We start from the raw sequence: 27,983 nt of genomic DNA, 5'->3' as shown, positions 1-27,983 counted from the left end.
CGCAGAGGTGGGCAGAGCGGCGCACGCTGCCTTCGCACTCTCGCTAGGTTTGTCGCGCTGCGCTCGCCGTAGCGCTCCGGCGGTGCCGGGAAGGGCGGGGCGGGGCGGCATGGGCCCTGCCGGGACTTGTAGTGTCCCCGGGCGGGCCGGGGCATTGCCGCCGCCTTCTCCGGCGCCGCCCGGGAACTACCGCCCGCGGCAGCCGCTGCCTGGCCGCGAGCATGGCGGCTCCCTTGGTGCTGGTGGTGCTGGTGGCCGTGACGGTCCGCGCTGCTCTCTACCGCTCCAGCCTCGCCGCTTTCATCTCCGAGCGGGTGGAGGTGTCGTCCCCGTTAAACGCCTGGAAGCGAGGTGAGGCCCGGCGAGCCTTGGCCCGAGCGCCGCTCCGCCGCGCCGCAGGAGGGGCCGAGGCCTGCGGGGGCTGCGCTGCGGGCCGGGGGCGGCGGCGGCTGTCCGGGCCCGGGAGCGCAGAAGCAGGCGGGCGGGCAGGGCCCGGCGCCGGGGTGGCGGCACGGCCCGCGGGGAGAGGCCGGGAGGCGATCCGGGCGCTGGGCCCGCAAACAGGCGGCGGGAAGCGGAGCGTGGCAGCTCTGCCCGGGGGAAGAGCGAGTGCCGCGAGGAGGCGGGAGGAGCACCGGCCCGAAGGGCGCAGGACTGGGCGCAGCCGCTGCGTGCAGCCGCCCCGGCCCCAGCCGGCGGCGTCAGCCGTGTCCGGGATGGGGAACAACAAAGCCTGGCAGCGAGTCGGAGATTTCAGCGGCACCGACTGAGCCGCGCTCGGTGCGCTGGGGCGCTGTGGGCACGGCTGCCTGCTCCCCGCGTCCTGCAGAGCTGCTCCCCGCCGCCGTGGCCCGTTTGTGTCCCCGCGGGTTAGCAGCGTGTGCCGGCTCTCGGCTGGAGCCTGGCGTGCGATTTAATCCAGGCTTTCCCTAGCCGTTCGTCTGTGCAGCAGGGCAGCCCTCTGGGGCAGTAACACAGTTAGTGACGCAGTGCGATCTGAGAAGCAGTGGTACAGAGTAACAGCTCAAAAGCATCAGTGCGCTTGATAGCCGCAAGGCCTCTTCTCCGGGGTGTGTGGCACTTGGTGCTTCGTTGTTTCAGAACACAGCTCCTTGCAGCAGTGGGTGCTCTCTGAATCCTGCCAGGCATCTGGCAGGAGGCATCTAGATAGGAAGGACCATGAGTAGGATCACAGAAAGAGTTGGAAGGGGCCTCAGAAGAACATCACAGGTTCACAGAGGGCATTGGGTTGGGAGGGACCCTCCAAGGGCATCTTGTCCATGCCCCCTGCAGGCAGCAGGGACACTTCTAACTGGATCAGGATGCCCAGGGCCACATCCAGTCTGATCTTGAATGTCTGCAGGGATGGGGTCTCAATCACCTCCCTGGGCAGCATGTACCAGTGTCTCCTCACCCTTGCACAACTTCCTCCTGATGTCCAACCTAACTCTGCCCTACTCCAGTTCTAAGCCATTGCCTTCAGCCTGTCCCCACAGGCCCTTCTGAACAGTGCCTCCCCAGACTGCCTGGAGATGCCCTTCAGGTATTGAACTGCAGCTCTGAGGTCTCCCTGGAGCCTTCTCTTTTGCAGGCTGGACAGCTCCAGCCCTCCCAGCCTGCCCTCATAGGAGAGGTGCTGCAGCCTTCATCACCTTGGAAAGCTGAGCAGAGACAGAGTCTCCTTCACATATGGCTGAACTGAGAACCTCTTTGTGCGTCCCTCACTCTCCTGCTTTGCTTCTGCCCGAGCAAATGCACCCATTTACTGTAGCTGCTTTTGCTGCTTTGTGCCCAGTCAGGGCGAGCTGCTGTGGCAAAGGTGAGCTCCTTGTAGGGCAAGCTGTGATTTCATGGGTGCAAAGGGCCTGGATTAAGGCTACAGAGTGTTGGGAAGGTTCAGTGAGGGATAAAGCTTTGCCTTTGCCTGGTGATGTGTATCCATTGATGCACTTCTGTTGTGGGTTTGAACATGTGAGGTCTGCATCCAGTTAGCAAAGCCATTCAGGCTCTGGCAGTGTTTCTGCAGCACAGCTGCCATGTGGCTCCCAGCAGGTGACTGGGAATCAGGAGGTGCTGTACCTGTGCCTTCTCTGTAGCTAAGTGCAAAGCATTTCAGCTGGAACGTTTTTGGCTGGAACAAATGAATAGGTCACCACTGCCCCTGCAGCCACAGAGAGCTGTGTGCGGCAGCAGGCCGCTGGGGCTGGCTCTTGGCTCTGTGGAGTTTTGTGTCACCCACTCAGCTGGCAGTTCAGCATGAGATTCTTAGATGTGGGAGGTTTAAAAACTGCAATTTCCCCACCATGAGCTCATTCTCTTCCCACAGTACAGGACTGACATGCAGGCATTTTGTGTGTTGCAGTGGTGGAAGGCTTAGCTCTGCTGGACCTGGGGGTCTCGCCCTACGCCGGAGCTGTTTTCCATGAGGTCAGTGGGCATGCTTTGGTTTAAACCTGCTGTTGCTGATGGGCTGGCAAAGGCTGGGGACCTGTCTTGTGCCAGAGGCTTCGGAGAGCTTGGAGTCCTGCAGCTGTGTGCAGTCTGTTTGTGTAGTGACTAGCACAGTGAGGAAACAGTTCATCAAACCCAACCCTCTGCTGTGCCAGTGCCAGGCGTTGCAAGGTCTGTTACTGTGTAAGGAGAGCCTGAAATGGGAGGAATCTCTCATGAGTGGAATCCTTCCTTCACGTCTGGATCTTTCTGCCAGCAGAAGCCAGGGCATGGAGAAGCAGTGTGAGTCTGAACACAGTGACACTGGCCAGCAACAGCTGGAGTTTCTGCACTTGCAGAGTGCCTGCCTTGGCACAGGCGTGCAGGAGGAGTGTTCCTCACCTTGGAAACACCACACTGCACATGGCCCAAACACCAAAGTGCCTCTGGGGACTTGTGCCCTCCAGTGGTGTTACTGCTGGCAGGGTGCCCTCTTCCCTGGTGTCCCCGAGGGCTGAGGCTCACTGTGTACCTCTGAAGGTGATTTTCCCCTCTGTAAGCACAGTGTCCTCCCAGTGTGAAAGCTTTCCCCGTGCTTACTCCCTTGACACCATGACATTCTTCTGAAGGCACTTCCAAAGAAGCCCTTTCTCTTCCCGCGGGGACTGGCTTTGTGCCCTGTGAAATGCTGCCTCCAGGTGAGGCTTTCCTGTCACAGCAGTAATGCAGCAACCTGCTCAGCCTCCCACCCTGGAACGGAAAAGCTGTGGGGCTGCAGTCCTGCTGCTTTCTGCTTCTAACAGCTGTTTTTTCTGTTTGCTTTATGAAAGACTCATCTAAACAGACTAAACAGCCCTCAGGGAATGATGGAATCATAGAATGGGAGGGCTTGGAAAGGACCTCCAGAGATTGTTGAGTTCAACCCCACTGGGAGTCACCCAGGGCAGGGCACACAGGAACACATCCAGGTGGGTCTGGAAAGTCCCCAGAGCAGGAGACTCCACAGCCTCTCTGGGCAGCCTGCTTCAGGCCTCCAGCATCCTCACACCAAAGAAGTTTCTTCTCACGTTGAGGTGGAACCTCCTGGGGTCCAGCTGGTACCTGTTGTTCCTTCTCCTGTCACTGGGCACCACCACAAAGAGCCTGGCACCTTCATCCTGACACCTGCCCCTCAGATACACTGATGAGGTCTCCTCTCAGCCTTCTCAAGCCAAAGGAAGGGTGAGGAGCAGTTGCTATGTGGGAAGTGCTTCCAGAAGTACCTGCAAACAAGTTGAAGAAAAGAAATCCTCTGCATAAAATACTCCCCAAGGCATTTCCTGTTCTGTTTTCTACTGGAGCAGAATATCATTGCCAAAGTTCATGGTGCCTTCTAGAAACCTGGTGAGAACTTCTCAAGGTGAAAGACAGGTAAGTGGAGGGCCTCAGAGGTCAGTACTGGGACCAGAACTGTTCAGTTTATTCATCAACGAGCTGGATGAGGGCACAGAGGGCACTGCCAGCAGGTTGGCTGATGGCACCAGACTGGGAGCAGTGGTGACAGCCCTCAGGCTGGAGAGCTGGGCAGGGAGAAACCCAGTGGCATCCAGCAAGGAGAAGGGTAGAGTCCTGCACCTGGGGAAGAACAGCCCCATGGAGCAGGGCAGGCTGGGGGCTGAGATGGTGGAGAGCAGCATAGCAGAAACAGACCTGGGAGTGCTGGTGGGCAGCAGGATGCCCATGGGCCAGCAACGAGCCCTTGTGGCCAAGGAGGCCAAGGGCATCCTGGGGTGCACCAAGAGGAGTGTGGCCAGCAGATCCAGCAGGTTCTCCTCCCCCACTACTCTGTCCTGATGAAGCCACATCTGGAATACTGTGTCCAGTTCTGGGCCCCTCAATTCAAGAAGGACCTCCGGGAGCTGCTTAAGAGAGTCCAGCACCGAGCTCCAAAGCTGCTGCAGGCAGTGAGCATCTCCTGTGAGGTCAGGCTGAGGCAGCTGGGGCCGGGAGCTGGCAGCAGAGGAGCCTGAAGGCTGCCCTCAGTGCTGTGATAAAGATGTGCAGGGCTGGGTCCAGGCTCTGTTCAGGGATGGCCAAGGACAGCACAAGGGGCACTGAGGGCAAGCTGGAGCAGAGAAGCTGCCACTGGAAGAAGAGGGGAAACTTTGTCCCTGTGAGGGTGCTGGAGGCCTGGAGCAGGCTGCTCAGAGAGGTTGTGGAATCAACTCACCTGGATGTGTTCCTGGGTGCCTCTGCTCTTGCAGGGCGCTTGGACTCGGTGGTCTGAGGTCACTTCCAGCCCCTGCCATGCTGTGATCCTGTGACATGTGCTTTGGTCAGCCTCTTGACTCTGAAGTAGCAGTGCTGCAGGAGAGGCTGGGGACCATCACCTTCAGTCTCACAGTACTGCTCTGTTTGCTCAAGAGGTGGGCAGCAGTTTGGTCTGGACAGGGCCTGACGTGGGCTTCCCTTCTCTCTTTCAGACCCCTCTGGTCATATATCTCTTCCACTTCCTGATTGAGTATGCTGAGATGGTGTTCATGGTAAGTGCTGCTGGGCAGCTCCTCCTGAGAGCTTCCATTCTAGCAAGTGCTGAGAGCTGGGGGACCTGCAGCCTCCCTGCAGCCTCCCTGCAGCTCGGGTTCCTGCTGAGCTCACAGCTTAGAGGAGCAGCTTTGGCCTTTTCCCTGGCTGTATACATTCCTTCTGTGAGGTCTTGCTTAGCTCAGTGTGCCCACAGAGGGGCAGGAAGCTGGCATTTGGGTACCTGGGTTAGCTGAGAGGGCTTTGTCCCTCGGCCCAGTCCCTGCACTACAGTGTTTGTCCCCAGGCCTGCAGAGAGAGCAGGAATGGGTCAGGCCTCCAGATGTGAACTGTCCTGGAGTCCTGCGTAATTCAGGACAGGACTCTCCCAGCACAGGCCACCTGCTGGACCTCTCTCCCCACACCTCTGCTGGGCAGGTCTCAGCCAGAGCTGAGCCATTTGCCTTCTGCTAGTGCTGGCTTTTCAGGTGGCTCTGCTGCTGCCTGGGACATTTGGGACAGCTCAGGGCACTGTCATGCTGGATTAATGGACAGGTGGGCACTGCCTCAGGTCTGCCTGTGCTCTGGTCAGAGCAGGGAGTCTCTTTGCCACCCCCTGCACAGTTTCTTTGCCCTTCCTTCCCCATTCTCATTGTGTGAGTAGTGCTCAGAGCTATAGTGCAGCCCTTGGCCCCGAGGTGAAGTGCTGGAGCCTGAGGGCAGTACAGAGCAGCAGGCTGGCAGGTTTAAAGCTGCTGCTCTCAGATCAGAGTCCCCCTTCAGCACTGCAGGGCTGCCCCAGTGGCTCTTACTCTGTTGCCTGCTCAGTCAGTCTGTGCCTTGCTTTTCCAGATAACTGACGTGCTGACTGCTGTTGCCCTTTACTTGGCCATCCAGGACTTCAACAAAGTCGTGGTAAGCTGACTTGGCAGCCTTGCTGGTCCTTCCCTCCCAGCAGCTTGTCCCAGGGGCTGCAGGAGTGAGCAGTCCTTGCTGCAGTAACCCTGACTGCATCTGGATGAGCCACAGGACAGGGGACTGGGCGTGGCTGGCACCTGAGGTGTTTTCAGTGTTGCTGTAACCGTTTGACAGTGTCTGTAGCTGCCACCCTGCCCCTGAGTGCTGATCACAGCAGTGCAGATTCTTTGCTCTGGAGGGAATATGAAGCACTGAAGCAGTTTGTGAGAATGCAGTAGCCAGGGAGGTGCAGGCAAGCCTGGGGCCATGGTGCAGAGGGAGGTGTGAGATGTCAGAAGGTGTTCTCAACACCCACCTGAGCTGTGCCAGGCTGCTGTAGGCAGGATTCACTCAGTGGCTGGGAACTGGCAAGGCTTGGGCACTCTCTTTACTCACCTCAGCTCCTGCTGCAGGCTCCTGTACATTTTGTAGCTAGAGCCTGGAATGTGTTTCCCTGGACAAGGTTTGTGTTTGCACACACCATGAGGCTGGAAACGCCTGAGGGAAGGAACAAAGCCTGCCAAGGGCGCTGAGGTGACAGAAAACAGTGGTGAGCAAGGTGGGAATCTGGCACAAGCACTGCCTGTTCCCTGCAGATCCTCAGTGGGTGGATTTGGCAGGCAGTGATCCCTCCCAGGTCTTTCTCATAAGTAACTCAAAGACTGTTTTGAGCTCTGTGATCCTAGAGGGACCAATTCAGTACCAACAGCACCAGGGGGCTGCATTCTCTACAGCATGGCTGTGTGCTTGTTCCTTGTCCTCTGACTTGGAGAAATAGCTGCAGGCATCTAAAAATCCTGCATGTGAGTTGCTTACTGAGGATCTATTGCCTGCATCTGGGCCACAAAAATGATCAGAGGCCTGGAGCAGCTCTGCTAGGAGGACAGGCTGAGGGAGCTGGGGGTGTTCAACCTGGAGAGGAGGAAGCTCCAGGGACACCTTGCAGCAGCCTGCCAGTACCTGAAGGGGCTGCAAGCAGGCTGCAGAGAGGCTGTGCCCGAAGGGCTGCAGGGACAGGACGAGGGCAATGGCTGCAAAGCAGAGCAGAGCAGATGGAGATTGGATGTGAGGAACAAGTTGTGCCCCAGGAGGCTGCTGCAGCACTGCAACAGGTTGCCCAGGGAGGTGCTTGAGGCCCAGCCCTGGAGGTATACAAGATGAGGCTCGAGAGGGCTCTGAGTGATCTGATCTGATTGTGGATGTCCCTGTTCACTGCAGGGGGTTGGACTGGATGAGCTTTGGAGGTCCCTTCCAACCTGGACGATTCTAAGACTGTTTCCCCTTCACAACAGGGTCAGAATTCAGATATCACTTCTGTCTCCATAGCGAGTGTCACAGAAAGGCAGATTAAAGACAGAGATTTTGGGTCCCTAAAGGAGACTGGACACAGAGGTATCCATCTTCACAGTAAGCAAGCCTGCATACTGCTGTGGCTTGGGTTCTCAGGGCCTTGTCTGTTGAACAGTGAATTTATTAAAGGTCAGTTTACTGAAGGGCAGCTTGTGCCTGGAGGTCCAGCAGCCTTCAGGCAGATGGTGCAGTGTCACTGTCAGTTGTGCCAAGAGCTAGACACAGGCATTTAGTGAGTTCAGATGAGTACAGAGATGATCTACTTTCTCCTGACTTCACAGCATCACACACCACAGAGCCCTCCAGGCTCATCCAGGCCAAACCTCCACCCAGCACTGCAGGCTCAGCACCAAACCGTGGCCTAAGCACCAGGGCCACAGCTGCTGGAACACCCCAAGGGATGGGCACTGCAGCACTGCCCTGGTCAGACCACTGCAAGCTCTGAGAAGCCTTCCAGGGCACTAATAGTTCCTGAGCTCCAGCCTGAGCCTCCCCTGGGGCAGCCTGGAACCATTCCCTCTGCCTCTGGCCCTTGGCACCAAGCAGCAGAGGCTGCCCCCTGCTCACTGCCCCCTCCCTGCAGGCAGCTGCAGAGAGCAATGAGCTCTGCCCTCAGGCTGCTCTGCTCCACCTGCACACCCCCAGCTCCCTCAGCCCCTCCTCACCCCCAGCTGCTCCAGGCCCTTCTCCAGCCTGGCTGCCCTGCTCTGGGCAGGCTCCAGCCGCTCAGTGTCTTTCCTGTAAGTGACCACAGCACCGAGGTGTGGCCTGGCCAGCACTGAGTACTTGCACTTGCTGCTGACTCTTTGGGAAGGAGCAAGGAGTTTGTTCTGCTTTGTCCCACACCTCCTGTCCCAGCAGTCCTGCCCCGCCCTGGGGCTGCTGTATCTTCTGAGTAAGGAGGATTGATGATTTTCCTCAGCTGATGCTCTGCTTATTCTCCCTTGTCCAGTTCAAAAAGCAAAAGCTCCTGATAGAGCTGGATAAGTACGCCCCAGATGTGGCCGAGCTCATCCAGACGCCCATGGAGATGCACTACACCCCCCTCAAGGTAGCACTGTTGTAAGTATTGCTCCCTGCAGGCTGCACTGGGCTGCTTCAGCTCCTCAGCTCCCTTGGCTTTACTTAGCTGATCTGGGGCTTCAGCATTTGCTGGAGATTGGAAGGTTTTGGATCATTTTGGGTTTTTTTTACCCTAGAAATACTGAATATTCTGCTGTACCTCAAACTCCCCTCCCCGGCCCTGAGGACTGGGTTTGAAAGCACAAAGCAGCTGCTTTGCAAAGGCTTGGTGCCAGCAGGCAAATTCTCTCAGGCCCTCTCAGCAGACTCAGCAGCACAGGGTCATTAGTAGGGTAGCAGACAGGTTGTGTCTGCACAGATCAGTTCCCATTCGTTTCTGCTGTGTGCTGATGCTGCCAGAATTGGTTCTGAGCCTCCCAAATGTCTCTCAGAAGTGTGAAGATAATTTCTGAGCAGCTGGACAATCTCTTTGCTCAGTGTCACAACCTCAGCATCCTAGAATTGCTCATAACAGCTCAAAAACCTTGTCAAGGTTGCCATCTTAACCAAGTCATGTCTTGTTTTTCCCCTGTAAATTAAACCTTTTTTCCTTTGATCTCAGAAAGCTTCAATTAAATGTACAAGCAAGGTGCTTAGTGCCAGAGGGGTGGGGGTTTTCACTGGGGGGTGGACATGAACAAATCATTATCTGAATTGTGCTGCATCAGAGTTTTCCATTAGATAGGTTCTTTTTTTCCTGTTTTCACATGGATTTTGTACAACTCCAGAGGGTGAGAAAGGTGGAACCAGTAAACTGCACATGGCCACAGCAAAGCTGGCCTGAAGGTCTACCTGTCCTGCTGTGGGCTGTCTGTGGAGACACAGCAAAAGGCAGCCTGAGACACAGGGAAGTAGGAAAATGCAAAGAGAGAGTTAGAAAATCATCCTCAGCCTTGTCTGCTCCTTGGGTTGTTAGCCAGGCTGCTGGTCCAGCACCTTGCTTGTTGTCTTGGGCTTCCTGGCAAACGTTTGTGAACCCACGAGAGGGCTGCAGTTCTCCTTGCCAAGAGGAGCTGCCGTTCTCACCAGGCTGAAGGTGTGCAGCATTTGCTGCCCCCATCACTCCAAGGAAGTCTGCTGCATTGCCATAGCTGGCAGCTCTTGTTCCTGCCGTGGTGCACGTCAAGGATTGCTCTGCCATGGCAGGAGGGTGCAGGTGCAGCTGGCCTGGGGAGCTCTGCTGTTGTCTCAGGGCTCCTTTACCACTTCCTCAGAGACAGGAGATGTGAGTTGCAGAAAGGGTTTACCTTGGACCCAGTGAAGCTGGGCCTGACTGCAGTGTTCTGGCAAAGCAAGGGAGGCTTTTGGTGGCTGTTTTGCTGGGCAGAGCTTGCACTGTGAACACCTTCGCAGTTGTGCCCTGTTCTCCCTGTGCCCACCGCAGCCGCAGCTCCAGTCCAGAGATCTCTTTTTCACTCCAGCCTAAAGAACCTGCTCAACTGAGTTCATTTGGTGATCAAATGTGAACAGATGGCAAAGAGCTGCTGTTTCTCCTTTGAACATCTCTTCAGTTGGATGCTGTCTCCTTTGAATGTAACTCAGGCTTTGCTCTCTTTCAGCTACCTGTTGAACCCTTACACTGTGATGTCTTGTGTGGCCAAGTCCACCTGCGCCATCAACAACACTGTCATTGCCTTCTTCATTTTAGCTACAATAAAAGGTAACACAGGGAACAAAAAGGGCTCTTGAGGACCTCCTGTGAGATTAGATAGCAGCAGTTAAATCGAGGTGGAACTTGGCAGACATGATTGCTACAAAGTGAAACACAGCAGAAAGGGGGCTGGAGCCAGGTCAGATCAGGAGAGTTCATGGTCAAGGCCATCTCAGAGTTTCATATGGGTCCAGTCCTGTTCAGCATCTTCATCAATGCCATTGCTGAGGGCACAGACAGACAGAGTCTGCTCAGCAAGTTTGCTGATGACACCAACCTGGGAGGCTTGGCTAAGACAGCTGCAGGCTGTGAGGCCATCCAGAGAGACCTGGGCACAGAGGAACCAGATGAGGTTCAACAAGGACAAGTGCCAAGTCCTGCACCTGGGGAGGAAGAGTAAACTGCAGCAGTCCAGGCTGGGAGGTGACTGCTGGAGAGCAGCCCCAAGGAGAGGAACCTGGGAGTGCTGGAGGAGAAATCCATGGGCAGCAATGTGCCCTGGGGGCCAAGAGGGCCAGTGGAATCCTGGAGTGTATTAAGCAGAGTGTGTCCAGCAGAGCAAGGGAGGTTCTCCTTCCCCTCTGCTCTGCCCTGGTGACACTCCATCTTGAATACTGTCCTCAGTTCTGGGCTCCCCAGTTGCAGAGGGACAGGGGTCTGCTGGAGAGGGTCCAGCAGAGAGCTATGAGGATGATGAGGGGACTGGAGCAGTGCCTGGTGAGGAGAGGCTGAGGGTCCTGGGGCTGCTTAGTCTGGAGAAGAGAAGACTGAGAGGGGATTTAATCAATGTCTATAACTATCTGAGGGCTGAGGGTCAGGAGGGGGGGGCAGGCTCTGCTCACTGCTGCTTGGGATAGGACAAGGAGCAATGGATGGAAGCTGCAGCACAGGAGGTTCCAGCTCAACACAAGAGGGAACTTCTTGACTGTCAGGGTCCCAGAGCCCTGGCACAGGCTGCCCAGAGAGGCTGTGGAGTCTCCTTCTGTGGAGCCTTTCCAGCCCTATCTGGATGCGTTCCTGTGTGACCTGAGCTAGGTTGTGTGGTCCTGCTCTGGCAGGAGGGTTGGACTCCTTGGGTCCCTTCCAACCCCTGACATCCATGAGCCTGGGTTCCTGTGATCTCCAGAAACTCTGCTTTTCCTGGCTGGCTTCATCTGGTTTGCTGCTGCTGAGGGAGTGTGTCTGTGTAGGAGCACATAGTGCTCTGCTGCTCTTCCTTTTGCCCATGAATGTGCACTTCAGGTTGTGCCCAGCTGCTTTCCAAAGTGGGTCTTTGAAGTGGAATTCCAAAGCAGGCAGCTGGCTGCAGCTCATTTGGCTCTCTCACAGCTGGCTGGAAGTTAGAATCACAGAATCAGTCAGGGTTGGAAGGGACCACAAGCATCATCTAGTTCCAACCTCCCTGTCATGGGCAGGGACACCCTACCTTAGGTCAGGCTGGCCAGAGCCACATCCAGCCTGGCCTTAAACACCTCCAGGGATGGGAGAAGTTAGCTAAGGGAAAAGCAGTAAGCACAGACCCACAGCAGCACAGCTGGACAGATGATGGCAGAACAGCTGTTTCCTCCACTCTGTGAGTGATGCCAGGATCCTTTGTGACCTTTGTGTGCAGAAATCTTTATGCATACCTGAGTGTACTGCTCACCTCAGCTGGATCAGAAGGCAGATCAGTCTGGTCTCTTGTGTCTGGCAATGCTAGGCACTGCCAAGAGACCTGATAGAGATTGGGCTGATTTGTGTTTCCAGAGGAAACAGTCCTTGACTGGCAGGAGGGGTTTGGATCTAAAGGCATTCACAAACTCAAACAAGTGGAGTCCATTGAGAGAAACTCCTTCTTGGCTGTTCTCTGATCCCGTGAAAGGCACAGGTCAGTCCCAGGCAGAGCCGAAGCGCCTGTCCCGCTGTTCTCTCCCTGCCTGTGAGTCTGGCAGCCTCTCAGTTCTCCAGTGGGCACAGAGAGGGCATCAGATGATGGCTGCCACTTCTGGGCACCATTCCTTTAGATCTCTGCAGGCTTCAACACTGGAGCAAAGGGAGTGGGGAGGTTTCTGTGCAGGGCAGTGTAGCTGAGGACTGGGGAAGGCTCATCACCAGGTAACCCTGTAGCTTCTGTGTCAAAGGTGGGCGCAGAGGGGAGCTCCCTGTTGCATGGCAGCAAGCAGCAGGCTCAGTCCAGTGCACTCAGTCAGGATCCTTGCTGCCTAAGCTGTGTTTCACAGAGATGACTTCCACCAAGTGATGTCAGGCAGAGCTGTTAGCCAGGCTGCTGCGCCGGGGGCTTGGGTTTTCACCCTGTACATCCTGGGATTTGATTTCTGGTGTTGGCAGTTGGGCATGAGTGCTCAGCACTGTGCCCAACCTGAGGCACCTCCAGCAAGAGGCCCTCAGTAAAGGCATTCGTATGTTTAGGAGCATTTGGAAAAGCTGAGCTGTGGCTCAGCTCTGGTGTCTGCAGTGGAGCCAGTGCCACCCCACAGCTTCAGCTGCAGCCCTCTGCTTCGTCCCTCTCACAGAGCTGTGCTGAGGCTCTCCAGCATGCCCAGTCTGACTGCAGCAGCAGGCTCAGCTGGTGTGGCAGGGGCACACTGCCATGCGTAAGCCATGCAGCAGGGTCTGTACACAGACTGCATTGGGTGAATCTCTACAGCTCAGTTAGGGGTTCCTTCTCCTGGGGGAATCACCTTGACCTGAGTCATTCTTTCCTCAGAATGACACCTTCTGGCTGCCAGTGGCGGTGTCTGTGAGGGCCCTGCAGAGGGTCCTGCAGTCCCTGCCTGGCAGCCTGGTTGGCTGAACTGGGCCTTCCAGTGACTGGGGTTTTGTCTTTGCAGGTAGTGCCTTCCTCAGCGCTGTGTTCCTGGCCTTAGCAACGTACCAATCCCTCTACCCTCTCACACTGTTTGCTCCAGCACTCCTTTACCTTCTGCAGGTAGGTGGCTGAGACATCTGCTGGTACCTGTTGTCTTCTGGCAGCTGAGCAGGGCCCATGCTCAGCTGCTGCGAGGGGAGCTGGGCAGGGCCTGAGTGCCAGACTCGGTGACTTCCGTCCAGCCGCGATGGGGATGCTGTGCATGGAGAGAAGGGAGCAGAAAGTCCTGTGCACAGCTGCCTGGTGTTTGGCTTGCCCCAGAGAAGTGCTGCTCTGGTGCTGTGTGGGTGGAGTGAGGGTTTCAGGGCTGGAGCAGTCTTTGTGTGAGGCACTGCCTGAGCGAGTGCTGTGAGCTGGAAGCTGGAGAGGACCCCTGAGTTGCAGCAGGAATTGCTCAGCCCTGGGGTGGCTCAGCCATGCATCTGCAGGGAGGCTGCTCCAGCAAACCCAGCCCAGCAGCAGGCTCTTGTGCTTGTCCTGCCCACAGTGACTCAACCAAAAGCCCAAATTGTAATGCCTTTTATGCAGAGTGGTCATTTGCCAGCCCTACTGTTGTGCTAGGGGAGCAGGCTGAGGCTGTGGCTCCTAGCAGGGGCCTTCTTCCCAGTCCACAGATCACATGGGGACGTTGCTCTTTGAGCAATCAAAGGAGAACAAAGTCAGTTCCAGTCTGTTTCTTTCCCTGTCTGACCTGTCTCTGAGGAATGTTCTTAGGGTTACTTTTTGCAAGGCAAGAGCTTCTGCAGAGTCAGTGTTGCTTTCTAGGAGCCTTTACTTTTTGTACTGGAGATTCTGGTCTCCTGTGTACAGTGGAGTCCCAGCAGTGTGTTCACAAGCAGCAAGTGCTGTGGTATGTGAGTGCCTGATCACAGCTTGTCTGCTGTTGCAGCCTGGGAAGGGCCTTCCTGCACTCTGTGCAGAGGGAATTGGCTTTCCTCCAGCACCAGTCACAGAGTCACAGAAATACTCGGGTTGCAAAAGACCTCTGGAATCCCCAAGCCCAACCACTGACCCTGTACTCTACAGGGTTCACCTCTAAACCACACCCAAACAACCTTTAAACACCTCCAGGGTTGGTGACTCCACCACCTCCCTGGGCAGCCTGTGCCAGTGTCTGACCTCTTGCTGGGAAGTAATTCTTCCTAATGTCCAGCCTCAACCTGCCCAGGTGCAGCTTGAGGCCATCACTATCTCCCTGTGAGAGGAGACCAGCACCAACCTCTCCATAGCCTCCTCTCAGGTAGCTGTAGGCAGTGATGAGGTCTCTCCTCAGCCACCTCCTCTTCAAACTAACCATCCCCAGCTCCTTCAGTTGCTCTTCACGAGATTTATTCTCCAGGCCCTTCCCAGCTTCCTTGCCCTCCTCTGCACTGGCTCCAGCACCTCCACATCTCTCTTGTACTGAGGTGTCCTAAACTGAACACAGGACTCAAGCTGTGGCCTCATGAGAGCTGAGTCATGCCACAGACCCCTGGTGAACTTGTTTCCACTGTTCTAGCAAGTGGCATTAACACAGCATGGCTGAGAAACAGGGCCCAGAGCCCCCAGCAGCTCTGGCTTTCTGTGCAGGCACCACAGAAGGCTCCATCACTGACTCAGAGCTGCAGAACTCTCAGCAATTCCCAGAGGTGTTCCCACAGAGTTGCAGGGCTGGAAGGGACCTCAGAGATCATCCAGCTCCAACCCCCTGCCATGGCAGGGACACCTCACACGAGATCAGGTTGCCCAGAGCCACATCCAGCCTGGCCTTAAAAGCCTCCAGGGATGAGGCTTCAGGGGTGACCTCACTGCTGTTTACAACTACCTGAAGGGAGGCTGTAGCCAGGTGGGGTTGGGCTCTGCTCCCAGGCAGCCAGCAACAGAACAAGGGGACACAGCCTTAAGCTGTGCCAGAGGAGGCTCAGGCTGGGTGTTAGGAGGAAGTTGTTGTCAGAGAGTGATTGGCATTGGAATGGGCTGCCCAGGGAGGTGGTGGAGTCTCTGTGGCTGGAGGTGTTGCAGCCAAGCCTGGCTGGGGCACTTAGTGCCATGGTCTGGGTGGTTGGCCAGGGCTGGGGGATAGGTTGGCCTGGAGGAGCTTGGAGCTCTCTTCCAACCTGCTTGATTCTATTCTATTCTTCCACCACCTCCCTGGGCAACCTGTCCCAGTGTCTCACCACCGCCATGGGGAAAAACTTCCTAATGTCTAATCTCAATCTCCCCTCCCCTAGCCTGGATCCATTCCCCTGTGTGTGTCTTCCCTGTGTGAATCCCTTGTTGGTAATACAGGCTGGCAGCGACGAAATTGAAAAGAAGGGGACCAGGGCAATTAAAAAGGAATTTAAAGCCCTGGGGAAATTGATAGATGGGGCAGGAGCACAGGTGGTGTTCTGCTCAGTTCCCTCTGTGGCAAGGGAGTTCACAGAGAGGAACAGCAGAACCTACGATATCAACAAATGGCTGAAGGGATGGTGCCAGCGGCGGCGTTTTGGGTTCTTTGACCATGGGGGAACTTTTACTGCGCCGGACCTGCTGGCTTGTGATGGGGTGCAGTTATCTAGGAAGGGCAGGACAGTCCTGGCAATGGAGTTGGCAGGGCTCATTAGGCGGGCTTTAAACTAGGTCTGAAGGGGGTGGGTGAGGCAATTACTCTCTCTGAGAAGGAGAGAGATGGAAGGAAACTAAGGACAATTGAATCGAGAGCCCAGCTGAAGTGTATCTACACCAATGCACGCAGCTTGGGTAACAAACAGGAGGAATTGGAAGTCCTGGTCCACCAGGGGGACTACGATGTAGTTGCCATTTCAGACACTTGGTGGGACGACAGACATGACTGGGCTGTTATACTGGAGGGATATAACCTTTTCAGGAGAGATAGGCAAGGGCGAAGAGGAGGAGGGGTGGCCCTGTATATTAGAGAGTCACTCCATGCCATTGAGCTTGAAGTGAGGGATGAAGGGGTAGAGACCTTGTGGATTAAAATCAGAGGTAGGACTAATAAATCTGACATCCTGGTTGGAGTCTGTTACAGACCACCCAACCAGGATGAGGGAACAGATGAGGTATTTTACAAACAGCTGGAGGCTGTCTCAAGATCTTCAGATCTTGTCCTTGTGGGTGACTTTAACCTGCCAGATATCTGCTGGGAACTTAATTCAGCAGAGAGGAGGCAGTCCAGGAGATTTCTGGAGTGCATGGAGGACAGCTTCATGACCCAACTGTTAAACGAGCCTACTAGGGGTCAAGCTCAGCTTGACCTGCTGCTCTCCAACAGAGAAGGGCTGGTAGGAGATGTGATAGTGGGAGGCTGCCTGGGGTGTAGTGATCACGAGTTAGTGGAGTTTTCAATATACAGGGAGGTAGGGAGGCACTTCAACAAAACCTACACCTTGGACTTTAGGAGGGCAAACTTCAATTTGCTCAAGGAACTTATTTCCAATGTCCCCTGGGCAGCAGTTCTTGAGAACAAAGGGGTCCAGGATGGTTGGACCTACTTTAAACAGGAGCTCTTGAAGGCACAGGAACTGGCAGTTCCCACGTGCCCAAAGATGAGCCGCAGGGGGAGGCGACCAGCCTGGATGAGCAAAGAGCTCCTGAAGGAAGTGGGGGAGAAAAAGAGGGTGTATCGCCTCTGGAAGGAGGGGAAGACTTCTCCTGATGTGTTTAAGGAGGTAGCCAGACTATGTAGGAGAAAAATTAGAGAGGCTAAGGCTCAGCTAGAACTTAGGCTGCCACTTCTGTGAAAGTTAACAAAAAACACTTTTATAAATTTATCAATGCTAAAAGGAAGGGCAAGAAGAGCCTCCACTCCTTACTGGACCAGGAGGGGAACACTATAACTGATGATGAAGCAAAGGCAGAGGTCCTGAATGCCTTCTTCGCCTCAGTTTTCAACAGTAAGGAGAGAGGAGGAGGAGGCAAATGGCCTCTTAAACTGGGGGATGGGGTCGGGGAGCAGTGTGTTCCCCTGGAAATTCATGAGGAATTAGTTCAGGACCTGCTGAGCCATCTGGACACCCACAAGTCCATGGGACCAGATGGGATCCATCCCAGGGTGCTGAGAGAGCTGGCAGCTGAGCTGGCCAAGCCACTCTCCATCATTTTCCAGCAGCCCTGGCTCACCAGAGAGGTCCCAGGAGACTGGAAAATGGCCAACGTGGTCCCCATCCACAAGAAGGGTCGGATGGAGGAACCTGGGAACTACAGACCTGTCAGCCTGACCTCAGTGCCAGGGAAACTGATGGAGCAGGTTCTCTTGGGGCCAATAACTGCGCACCTGAGGGATGGCAAAGATCTCAGGTCCAGCCAGCATGGGTTTAGGAAGGGCAGATCCTGCCTTTCTAACCTGATCTCCTTCTATGATCAGGTGACTGCTTGGTGGCTGTGGGGAGGCCTGTGGATGTGGTCTATCTGGACTTCAGCAAGGCCTTTGACACTGTCCCCCACAGCAAACTGCTGGCTAAGCTGTCAGCCCATGGCTTGGATGGCAACACTCTGTGCTGGGTTAGGAACTGGCTGGAGGGCCGGACCCAGAGAGTGGTGGTGAATGGTGCCACATCCAGCTGGCAGCTGTCACTAGTGGTGTCCCTCAGGGATCAGTGCTGGGCCCCATCCTCTTTAACATCTTCATAGATGATCTGGATGAGGGCATCGAGTCAGTCATCAGCAAGTTTGCAGATGACACTAAGCTGGGGGCAGATGTGACTGAGCTGGAGGGCAGAAGGGCTCTGCAGCGGGACCTTGACCGCCTGGACAGATGGGCAGAGGCAAATGGGATGGGGTTCAATAGCTCCAAGTGCAGGGTGCAGCACTTTGGCTACAACAACCCCATGCAGAGATACAGGCTGGGGTCGGAGTGGCTGAGAGCAGCCAGACAGAGAGGGATCTGGGGGTGCTGATTGATACCTGCCTGAACATGAGCCAGCAGTGTGCCCAGGTGGCCAAGAGAGCCAGTGGCATCCTGGCCTGCATCAGGAATGGTGTGATCAGCAGGAGCAGGGAGGTCATTCTGGCCCTGTACTCTGCACTGGTTAGACCACACCTTGAGTACTGCGTTCAGTTCTGGGCCCCCCAGTTTAGGAGGGACATTGAGATGCTTGAGCGTGTCCAGAGAAGGGCAACGAGGCTGGGGAGAGGCCTTGAGCACAAGCCCTACGAGGAGAGGCTGAGGGAGCTGGGATTGGTTAGCCTGGAGAAGAGGAGGCTCAGGGGTGACCTTATTGCTGTCTACAACTACCTGAAGGGTGGTTGTGGCCAGGAGGAGGTTGCTCTCTTCTCTCAGGTGGCCAGCACCAGAACGAGAGGACACAGCCTCAGGCTGCGCCAGGGGAAATTTCGGCTCGAGGTGAGGAGAAAGTTCTTCACTGAGAGAGTCATTGGACACTGGAATGGGCTGCCCGGGGAGGTGGTGGAGTCGCCGTCCCTGGGGCAGTTCAAGGCAAGGTTGGATGTGGCACTTGGTGCCATGGTCTAGCCTTGGGCACTGTGGTAAAGGGTTGGACTTGATGGTCTGTGAGGTCTCTTCCAACCTTGGTGATACTGTGATACTGTGAATCCATTCCCCTGTGTCTCTACAGGGGCAGTCAGGGGCCTCTGAAGAGGTGCCCATCTGTGTGCCGTGTTGTATGATGAGGGCTTGTGGTTGAGCTGCTGAGACGTGTGGCAGTGGCAGGACTGCAGCAGTTGTCTGAGGAGGCAGCCTTCCAGAGGGGCTGCTTTGTGCTTGGGGTGCTGTTTCCCAGATCACAGCAGACCATGAGTGCATGACCTGGCATGCCTGGGTGGTGGGGCAGGGCTGTCACCCAGGCTGTGGTGTTCCTGCAGCAGCAGGCAGGCACTGCAGAGAGCACAGCCAGCAGTGCAGCTCAGCTCACACTGAGTGCATCAGGCCTGGGCTGCTGCAAGCAACAGTGACCAGCTCAGCTTCTGTACTTACCCAAGTGTGTACCTGACCAGACAGTGCCCCAGAGCTGCTCCTTGCAGTGCTGCAGTGCCACTGTTCCATGCTGCCTTTCACCAGTTTCAAGTGATGTTCTGCACCCTCCTTCTCTGGAGCTTTTCCAGCCCTGTCTGGATGTATTCTGCTGTGATCTGTGCTAGATTGTGTGGTCCTGCTCTGGCAGGGGGGTTGGGCTGGATGGTCTCCTTGGGTCCCTTCCAAGCCCTAACACCCTGTGAGCCTCGGGCTTCCTTGTGGCTTGCCCCCACTGAGGACTGTCTGCCTGCTTGTGTCCCCTCTGCAGCGCCAGTTCATACCAGTCAAGCTGAAGAGCAAAGGCTTCTGGCTCTACACCGTGCAGTATGCAGCCCTCTACCTCTGCAGCCTGGTGGTGATCATCTGCCTCTCCTTCTTCCTCCTCAACTCCTGGGATTTTATCCCAGCTGTGTATGGGTTTATGTGAGTACAAAGATGCCTGTTGGGCTGGGCTTGTTTTCAGTCTTGTCCCGCCTTGTGCATCACACACAGGTGCCCACGGCCTGCCCCAAGCAGTGTGTGGCCTGGGATTTGACTGGCACTGCAAGAACATGAAGTGTGTGCAGGGGAGCAGGCATTAGCCAGCTGCTGCCAGTTCAGGGACAGCAGGAGTTAGAGAAGACAGGAGGTGTGGACTTGGTTGCTGAGCTGCTCTGGAATGTTTCTCTCTGGAGAAGTGCCTGCTTGGGAGCAGTTTAAATCCTGCTGGGGCACAGGGAAGGAGGCATCTCTTCCCTCCAGGTTTTCTCTTCCATGGTCTTCATAGAATGGTTTGGGCTGGAAGGGACCTTAAAGTTCACCCAATGCCAACCCTCTGCCATGGACAGGGACTCCTCCCACCAGCACAGGTTGCTAAGGCCTTGTCTAGCCTGGCCCTGAACCAGGGCACTGAACCCAGGCAGGAGACATCCACAGCCTCCCTGGGCAGCCTGTTCATGTCATGGAAGTGCTCCCTGCAGCAGCTGCCAGTGCTCAGTTATGTAGCAGAAGCAGAGCACTGAAACCAAACCTTTCACAGTGTGGCCTTTGCCCTTTCTTCTCCTGCTGCAGCCTCTCCGTGCCGGATCTGACTCCCAACATTGGCCTCTTCTGGTACTTCTTTGCAGAGATGTTTGAGCACTTCAGCCTGTTCTTTGTCTGCGTGTTCCAAATCAATGCCTTCTTCTACACCATTCCCTTGGCAATAAAGCTCAAGTAAGTAGGTTTGACTCCCAGATGTCTGGTGGGATGTGATGGTTTGGGTGTACCCCGCCCCCCCACACTTTAGGGAGCTGGTGTCAGGTGATCTCCAGGCTGGAAAAGTGAGGGTTTGTAATGGGACCTTTCCTCCTCTCCCAGAGTTTCAATCTCTATTCTTGACTAGAGTGAGTTTGGCTCTGCTGTGCAACAGATGTGTTACAGCTATCCAGAGAAGGAGCAAAAGTGGAGAGGAGCCTGCTCCCTGCCAGCCAGTTAAGCCAGAAAGTAGGAACTCTGACATGGAACTTCAGCTTCTTTATTGTCAGGAAAAAAGGGAAAGCTTGGGGCCATTCCTGGCAGCCTGCACCGCCAGCATCGCTCTTGCTCCTGATGAGAGCTCCGGGTGGCACAGCTGGGCTCTCAGGGAGCTTGGCCAGAGACTTGGAAGGGATCCTCAGACATGATGGCAGCCCAGAGGGGTAGCTGTGGCCTCCTCCAGACAGCCTCCAGAGAGGAGGTGCCGATTGCTTTGGGTGAAGGAGCAAGCTGGGGAAGAGCAGCCCAGGGCTACAAACGTGGGTTAAGCTGAGGCATGAATTCTGTGTGAGGGCAGTAAGCAGATGCACAGCCCCTGACAGCTCTGCAGAGCAGCTTGGGCTCCCCCAGCCCAGCACTCTGAGGCCTGTTTGGGGAGTACAGGGACACGAGAGCCTCCCTGAGCCTGTCCTGGTTCCTGCCCTCACTGCTATCTGTTTCCAGTTTCTGCAGACCCTGCTGCAGCCCCTTGCTCTTTGTGTCTTTTCCCCCCAGGGACCATCCTGTGTTCTTCCTGTTTGTCCAGATTGCAATCATTTCTGTCTTCAAGTCCTACCCCACCGTGGGAGACATTGCACTGTACATGGCCTTCCTGCCGGTCTGGAGCCACCTCTACCGCTGTGAGTCCTCTCTCTGCTCGCTCCTTACCTGCAGTGCCGAGCTGCCGCCACTAAACCAAGCCAAACTGTGTCCACAGCCTCTCGTGGGCTCCTTGGGGTGCCTGAAGGAGGTGATGTTTCTGGTGACTCTGTCTTTGGGACTAGGGCTGAAGTGGGTCAGGGAGGGAACTGTCCCTTGTGCTCTCTCCAGGCTGTTCTGAAGTTGAACTTCTCTGCAGGAGCAGCCCTGCAGAAGGGCTGTGGCTTGGTGCAGGTACATCCTTCCTTCAGATGCTTTGCTCCTGGGTAGTTTGAGCACTGCTCCTGCAGGTGTGAGGTCAGGCCCTTAGCCTTCGAACCCTGCACCTCCCGGTGCCTCTGCTCTGCGCCTCCTGCTTTGCTTGGAGAGAAGGTAACTGAAGTGCCCCAGGCAATTGTCCAGTTTGTCTGAAATGCTTCACAAAGAAGCTCTTTAAGTCACCAGAATGCTTCCTGCTGGGTTTCAGACACAGGCTCTAGAGCCTGCCCCTGTGGGCTGTGTTTCTCCTGCCAGGTTGTCCAACCTTTTCCTGCTGCCTTCTTTAACCAGGTGTGTTAGTGAGCAGCAAGCCTGCCTCTGTCAGGAGACAGAATCAGGAGTCAGGAGACTTGGAGACCATCTCTACTCTGTGGCTTTCAGGCTAAGGCCAAAGCAGCTGTGATAAAACAGAACAGGACCCCCAGGCTAGCCCTCAGCAGCCATGGCAGCTTCTGAGGAACCTGGACTGAGTGTTCCAAGCAAGCAGCTAAGGACACTGTGACCAGCAAGAGGGCAGACATCCGTCACATGCTCCCATGCCAGGGAGTGAGCTGAGCAAGGAGTTTCAAAACCAGGTGTGAGCAGGTGTAGACAATGTGCTGCAGATGTCAGGTGGCTCCCTCCAGCTGCAGGATGCTGGGCAGCCCTCAGGTGCCTTCAGGGATGCTGCCTGAGCTGCAGCCAGGCACAGCATTGCAGCTTCACAGGCTGCATTGGGTTGAAAGAGACCCTCCAAGGGCATCTTGTCCAACCCCTCTGCAGGCAGCAGGGACACCTCCAACTGGTGCAGGCTGCATCAGGTCTGATCTTGGAGGTCTCTAGGGTTGGGACCTCCACCACCTCCTTGGGCAGTCTCTCCCCACCCTAACTGTGCCCCTTCCCAATTCCTCCTGATGTCCAACCTAACTCTGCCCTGCTCCACTGCCCTTGGCCTGTCCCCACAGGCCCTTCTGAGCAGTCCCTCCCCAGTCTGCCTCGAGGTGCCTTGCAGATGCTGAAGCCCCACACGTGCTGGGATGGGCCTGAGGAGATGGCAAGGAACAAAACCTCCTCTGGCCTAGCAGTCTGCAGCTCTGGTACACAACGCTGCAGCTGTGTTTTGTCCACCTGCCACATAACACTGGGTGCTGGACTCTGGCCACACTGGCACCTCCTGAGGACACGTGTTGGTCAGCACAGCTGGTCTGGCAGCCTCCTGCTGCTGTGGTGCTTCCATTTCCTCCCCACCTCCCAAGAAAGTCTCTCTTCCCATGGCCCAATGTATAGGTTAACGCTCGAGGGGGAGTAACCCTGAGCCTGACCCTAGGTGGTCTTGACCCCTCCCCAGGGGTGGGTCTGGACACCACCAGGTGATGGTTAGCTCACTGCCCCTTCCTGTCTAAAGAGCCATAAAAGCAGGGGACCTCCTGTTCTCTCTCTCTGCACCTCTCTGCACCCTGCTCCCTGCTCACCAGCATCACCATCACAACCAGGTTGTGTTTACACATTTTGTATTTGCTTTCCCTTCCCTAACCTTTGTAACTTCCCTACCTCAGAGACCTTTGTAAGTTATTGTTGAACTTTTCCTTTCAGCTTCCAGATCGAGTGAGATCCATTTGTTTGGGTGTGCTTCCTCCTCTCTCTCCATCTAATCCCTGTCTTGGGAAAGAAAGGGGGAAGAGGGAAGGGCACTCCATAAATTGTTATTGGTTCTATCCAATTTATTTCAGTCTCTGGAAATTAAAACTAGAACCGAGACAGGCCCACAGGTTTGCTTAGCCCCTCTGCCATCAGCCTGGCAAGGCCAGGGGCTTGCATGCTCTGCTTTCTCTGGTGGCATGGTGCTGCTGGGCAGGCCCTTCTCAGAACTGCTCCTTCTGTAGTGGAGACACCAAATGCCAAAGTCCTCCCAGGAGGAGTGTTTGGAAGCAGGACCCAGGAGCAGAGAGCCGTGAGGGAGGATTCCCCACCGGAGCACAGCAGAAGGCTTCCCTCTCCAGGGCCGGGGAGTGGCTTCCTCACGGAAGCTTCCCTGCAAACTCTGAGACAGAGTGCGCAGGGCTGGAGAGCAGCCTGGCTGCAGGGGCCTGGCACAGCCCCTGGCCAGCACGGCGGCAGGGGCTGAGGGCAGCAGGGGCCAGGCTGGCAGGGGCTGAGGGTGGCAGGGCTGAGGGCGGCAGGGGCCAGGCTGGCAGGGGCTGAGGGTGGCAGGGCTGAGGGCGGCAGGGGCCAGGCTGGCAGGGCTGAGGGCAGCAGCTCAGTGGTGCAGCCTTTAGCAGCCTGCTTTTCTTGTGCAGTTCTGCGGAACATCTTCATCCCGTCCTGTCTGCTCATTGTCTGCTCCGTCCTCTTCCCTGTCCTCTGGCACCTATGGATTTATTCAGGAAGTGCCAACTCCAATTTCTACTATGCCATCACTTTGACTTTCAACGTAGGGCAGGTGAGTAAAGCAGGGCAAGGCTGCCCTTGGGGTGGTCACTGGCTGGGGTGTCTCAGCAGCAGCAGTGGGTTCTGCAGGATCTGTCTGGCTCTTTTCATCCTCTGTAGTCCTGCAGCTTCCTGCCTCATGCTCACCTCCTGGCACACTAATAGGGAGGAGTTCTCGTGGTGTTTGTGCTGTAGCTTGCCAGCCCAGCTGCAGGCTGCCCTGCAGGCTGCAAGACTGTTGCTCAGAGCAGAAGCATCTCAGTAGGGCAGGTCTGCGGAGGGTGAGCTGAGGAGACATAGGAAAGAACTTTGCATCCTGGAACCACGAAGCTGCTGAGGCTGGAAGAGGCCTCTGAGACAAAGTCCAAGCAGTCACCCAGAGCTCACAACCCACCACTGCTGCTAAGCCCCTGCCACTAATCCATGACTCTCAGCACCACTTCCACATGGCTCTTAAACCCTTCCAGGGATGGGGACTCCACCAGGTCCCTGGGCAGCAGGGAGCAGCAGCAGTGGGGCCAGGCAGCAGGCAAAAGAGAACTACCCAGACCTGGGGACATGGCCCCAAGTTCTCCTATCTTGATCCACCCCTGAAGGGCAGTGCAGGCTCCAGCCGTGCCAAGTCTGCTCTCTCAAGGCCATTCTGGGCAGAAGACTTTCTCCAGCCTTAGGGACAGCAGAGCTCAGCACCCCTGCAGGGGGGGATTTGATGTGCGCTGTTGCTGCAGCCTTTTCCAAGTCCTTCCTCTTCTCTGTGCTGTTTCCTTCGTCCCTAACCCCTGGCAGGTTTTTGGAGGTGGCCGAGCAGAAGAAGGTTCGTTGGATGTTAAAGTTCCCTTGCTCTGGAATGTGCCTCAGGCAATTCTGTTTGTCTGCTTCTCCTGCAGCTGGAGGAGCAGCAGTGTGGCCTGGGCTGAAAATCCCCTGCGTGGGCATCCCTGCCACCTTGATGCCCATTCTGTAAAAGCTGTGAGGGGGCACAGAGGCACTGCCAAGAGTGGCTTAGGGAAATTGGTGGCTCCTTAGCGCTGGAGTGAAAGTCAGCCCTTAGCCAGGGGTGGCAGGCGTGGGGAAGCTGAGGGGGCTTGATTTCCTGCCTGAGACAGTCCCAGCAGCTCCTGCAGGATTTGTGCTCTGTGAGTGCCGACAGGTCCAGGTCTGCTGAGCTGCTTGTGGCCAGGCAGCAGCCTCACCCCTAGCAGCCTCAGCCTGCCCATTAAGACAGACACCCTCAGACTTCAGCTAGAGGCAGACTGCCCCACACTGATGCAGCATGGCAGCAGCATGGCTGTTGGCACTCCCTGGGCACCTCTGGCTGCTCTCCTTCGCACCTTCTCCTCTGACCTCAGCAGCCTGCAGCCCTCTTCCTCTTTTCCCTCAGTCTCCACCTAGTCCTCCATACAGGCCTGTCCTGACAGCAAGCCTGCGGACAGCCTGGCACTGCTCTCCTTTGTCTCCTGGGCCCTGCAGCCACTTCACCCTGCCAAAGCAATGCGTCAAGTGGCATCTGGACATTAGGACACTTAACTGTCAGCTTGGGCTGGCACTGGGAGGGTTTCCCACTCAAGTTGTGTGCCGCTGTGTCCCAGCAGCTCTGGGTAAGGGCCACACTACCACAGGCTCATTGACAATTGAGAGCAGCCCAACCTGCCCTTGCAGTGCCAGCTGCCTGTGGTGACTGCTGCAGGAGCACCCTGGGCACCCCTGATGTGTTCTCAGTGCTTTTAGGCAAGAAGTGCTCACACTGTGGTGCCTCAGAACCACCAAGGAGGGACTTGGGATTTCCCTCTTAGGTTTCCATGGTCACTGCTTCTCTGGCACTTCAGCCGTGATTTCACACTGAACACAGCCAGTGGCAGTGCCAGCCCCAGGTGTGCCCATCTCCTGAGCAGCACAGGACAGTGCCAGCATCGCTGTGTTTAGACACAGGGTTGGCTGCCCCCAAAGAGGGTTTGACAGCAGAGGGGCAGGAGGGAGCTGCAGAGGTGGTGTGGGTGGGAGGAGTGCTGATGTCTGGTGCTGCTCCTGCGCCTTGAGCTGTGGCACAGCCTTGACTCTTCAGCTCTTCCCCCCCTTAGCCTGGCAAGGATTATTTTGTTCAACTGCTCAAGCCTGTGTGTGCTGAGGCTGACCTGGGCAGCTGTGGTGCCCCTTCTGCTGCCTGCCAGCTGCTTACTCTCTCCAATGAGAAACAGCAGCTGAAAAGCAGTCACAGCTGAAAAGCAAAGCTCCTAGTAGCCATCAGCAGCTGTCGCCCTTCGGCACTTGGATTGACCTCTATGGCAGCGCTTGCATGGAAGGCACCTGTGGGGGAGGCAGAGGTGGTCTGTAAAGCTGTGGCACACCCTTGGCATCTGTTTTGGGCAGTTAAGGCACTGCTGCCTCCTCAGCAGAGGTGCCTGGGAGCAGGCTGGCAGCGCAGCACAGAGATGAGTTTGCATCTCCCTTGGCTGAATCCTGCAGGACTCCCTCGTGGGTTAGGAGCTTCTCAAGCCCTCCAGCACCAGAGCAGCCCTGTTCAGTTTCCTGTCCTGACCCCTGTCTGGCCTCCTCTCTGCAGATCCAGCTCATCTCCGACTACTTCTATGCCTTCCTGCGCCGCGAGTACTACCTCAGCCACGGGCTGCACCTCACCAGGCAGGACGGCACAGAGGCCATGCTGGTGCTCAAATAAGGATGGTGCCCACCACTCCCTGGCACCTGCATCACTCCGAGGAACATGCAAAAGCTTGGGGGGGGTGAGGGGTGGGTGGGGAAGGCTCCCTGGCGGAGGTGTGACTCTGGGAATGATACCTCCTGAAGGGCAAGGCCGAGGCTCTGGGAATACCCTCCCGAGCTGAGGGCTCGGCGCAGACTCTGGGACCTACAGGAGGGAGCTGCAGGACCTCCCTTGGAGCATTCCCTCCCCAGCTCTGCTTTCACTGCAGCCTCAGCCATCGACTCTGGGCAGTCCAGCAGGAACTGGAGGAAGTGTCTGAGCTAAACCCAGGGCTGAACCTCTGTCCCAGAAAGAGCTCAGATCATAAACTGTTCACTTTGCTCTCCCAGGCCTCTTGGAGATGTTTGCTTCTCCTGGGCACGTCCCCTCCACTGCTTTGCCCAATACTGCTCCTGCTAGACACAAGGCAGCCTCTGGGCAGCTGGTGCCTAAGCCCTGCCTGCAGATCCCACTTCTTGGCTCTCCTGCTGCCCTGAGATCTGCTCAGGCAGAGTGAGTGCTTCTGAAGCAAAGGATGGGCTGACTAAGGCTGGAGGCTCTGTTGGAAGGAGGAAGCTGAAGCTGCTGCCCCTCGGCACTCAGACAGTACACAGCAGTGGCAGTGTGGTGGGAGCAGGGGCAGGGCAGGTGCTGGGCCACTGCTGTATGCCCTTGGAGCAGCACAGACACTGCAGCAGGAGCTGCACAGAGGCAGGGCAGGGTCTCAGGAGGAGCTGTGGAGGTGGAGTCCTGCCGCTCCCTGTCTGCAGGGTAGCAAAGCTTGGCAGTGCAGGGCTCACACTGGCATCGCTTGGGGCAGCAGCCTGGACGTGGAGCAAGTGGAAGCTGCTTGGCTGGGCTGGGCAGCAGGGGGTGTCAGTCTCCCTGTTAAGGCTCCAGACTGCATCCAGAGGCAGCCTCAGCTGCCGCTGTTAGGGAGTTGTTGGGCTCCAGGTGCTCCACAGCCATCTAGCACCGTGGGCTCTGCTCTTCCCCGGGCTGCCCCCTGCAAGCACAGTGCTGGTACCTCTTGGCTGTGCCCAGAGGACCCTCTTAAAGCCCTACCCCTTGGCTCCCCCAAGGCTCTGTGCTCAAACCTGCTCACTTCAGAGGTGCTGCTGACCCTGGCAATGTGAACTGCCAGGAAGTATCCCCCAGACTGGCATCACTGTGGTGGCACTGGAGGTGGTAGCCATGCTGGGAAAGCCTGGGGCAGCAGGGAGCCAACTTCCCACTGATGCCAAGGGAAATCCGAAGGGCTGTGAATGTGACAATGTCAAAACCACCTGGCACAAGGCAGCAGGGAGGGCTGTGCCCAGGCAGTCTTTTCCCTCTGGACACTGCCTTAGTGCACTGCTGTTGGCGCTTTGGGGTGCTGGGGGAGCCCAGTGCAGCCCCTGCAGTGGCAGCCTGGTGCCTGCAGGCAAGGCAGGGCTGCTTCATGCTGCCAGCTGCGGGCATGGCAAGGGGCATAATAAACTCTGCGAGGTTTACAACCCTGCTGGGTGCCCTGTGCTGGGGGTCACCGGGGGGGAGGAGGGCTCTGGGAAGCACGGCCCAGCGCATGGAGGGGACCTGAGAGCAAACACGAGCCAGGAGGGAGACCAGCGGGCCTGGGGCACAGCAGGAAGCAAACAGCTCTGTGGGGCACACTGCTGGGAAGTGGCTGTGTGTAGCTGAGCCCCAGGGCAGGGTTTTGTGGGGGGCTGCCTGG

The 27,983-nt window shown here is 56.4% G+C and overlaps 1 protein-coding gene across 4 annotated transcripts; it reads left to right on the top strand.

The window, feature by feature from the left end:
- Positions 1–139: 139 nt before the first annotated feature.
- Positions 140–27,765, top strand: PIGU (phosphatidylinositol glycan anchor biosynthesis class U). 4 transcript variants are annotated; one of them, XM_064167700.1, is made up of 12 exons: positions 140–351; positions 2,363–2,427; positions 4,893–4,952; positions 5,785–5,847; positions 8,192–8,301; positions 9,861–9,961; positions 12,784–12,881; positions 19,043–19,197; positions 19,825–19,968; positions 20,764–20,888; positions 23,442–23,584; positions 24,358–25,908. In XM_064167700.1, the coding sequence occupies exons 1-12, from the start codon at positions 222–224 to the stop codon at positions 24,595–24,597; spliced, it is 1,434 nt and encodes a 477-aa protein (XP_064023770.1). In that variant the 5' UTR covers positions 140–221; the 3' UTR covers positions 24,598–25,908. The 4 variants fall into 4 exon arrangements, with proteins under 4 accessions (XP_064023770.1, XP_064023773.1, XP_064023771.1 ...); XM_064167703.1 differs by lacking the exon at positions 24,358–25,908 and adding an exon at positions 26,035–26,124 and having other exon boundaries at positions 144–351; XM_064167701.1 differs by lacking the exon at positions 24,358–25,908 and adding an exon at positions 26,132–27,765 and having other exon boundaries at positions 149–351.
- The last annotated feature ends 218 nt before the right edge of the window (positions 27,766–27,983 follow it).

The sequence above is a fragment of the Pogoniulus pusillus genome, chromosome 29 (genome assembly GCF_015220805.1).
Source record: "Pogoniulus pusillus isolate bPogPus1 chromosome 29, bPogPus1.pri, whole genome shotgun sequence".
Classification (NCBI taxonomy): Eukaryota; Metazoa; Chordata; class Aves; order Piciformes; family Lybiidae; genus Pogoniulus; species Pogoniulus pusillus.
The sequence above is the reverse complement of the archived record's forward strand: the minus strand, read 5'-3'. Positions and strand labels throughout refer to the sequence as shown.

Excerpts from the sequence above, each read along its gene's own strand:
- PIGU (XM_064167700.1), top strand. The coding sequence starts at position 222 with ATGGCGGCTCCCTTGGTGCTGGTGGTGCTGGTGGCCGTGACGGTCCGC. Across the intron at positions 4,953-5,784 it reads ATGCTGAGATGGTGTTCATG|ATAACTGACGTGCTGACTGC; the intron begins GTAAGTGCTGCT and ends TTGCTTTTCCAG. Across the intron at positions 5,848-8,191 it reads AGGACTTCAACAAAGTCGTG|TTCAAAAAGCAAAAGCTCCT; the intron begins GTAAGCTGACTT and ends TCCCTTGTCCAG.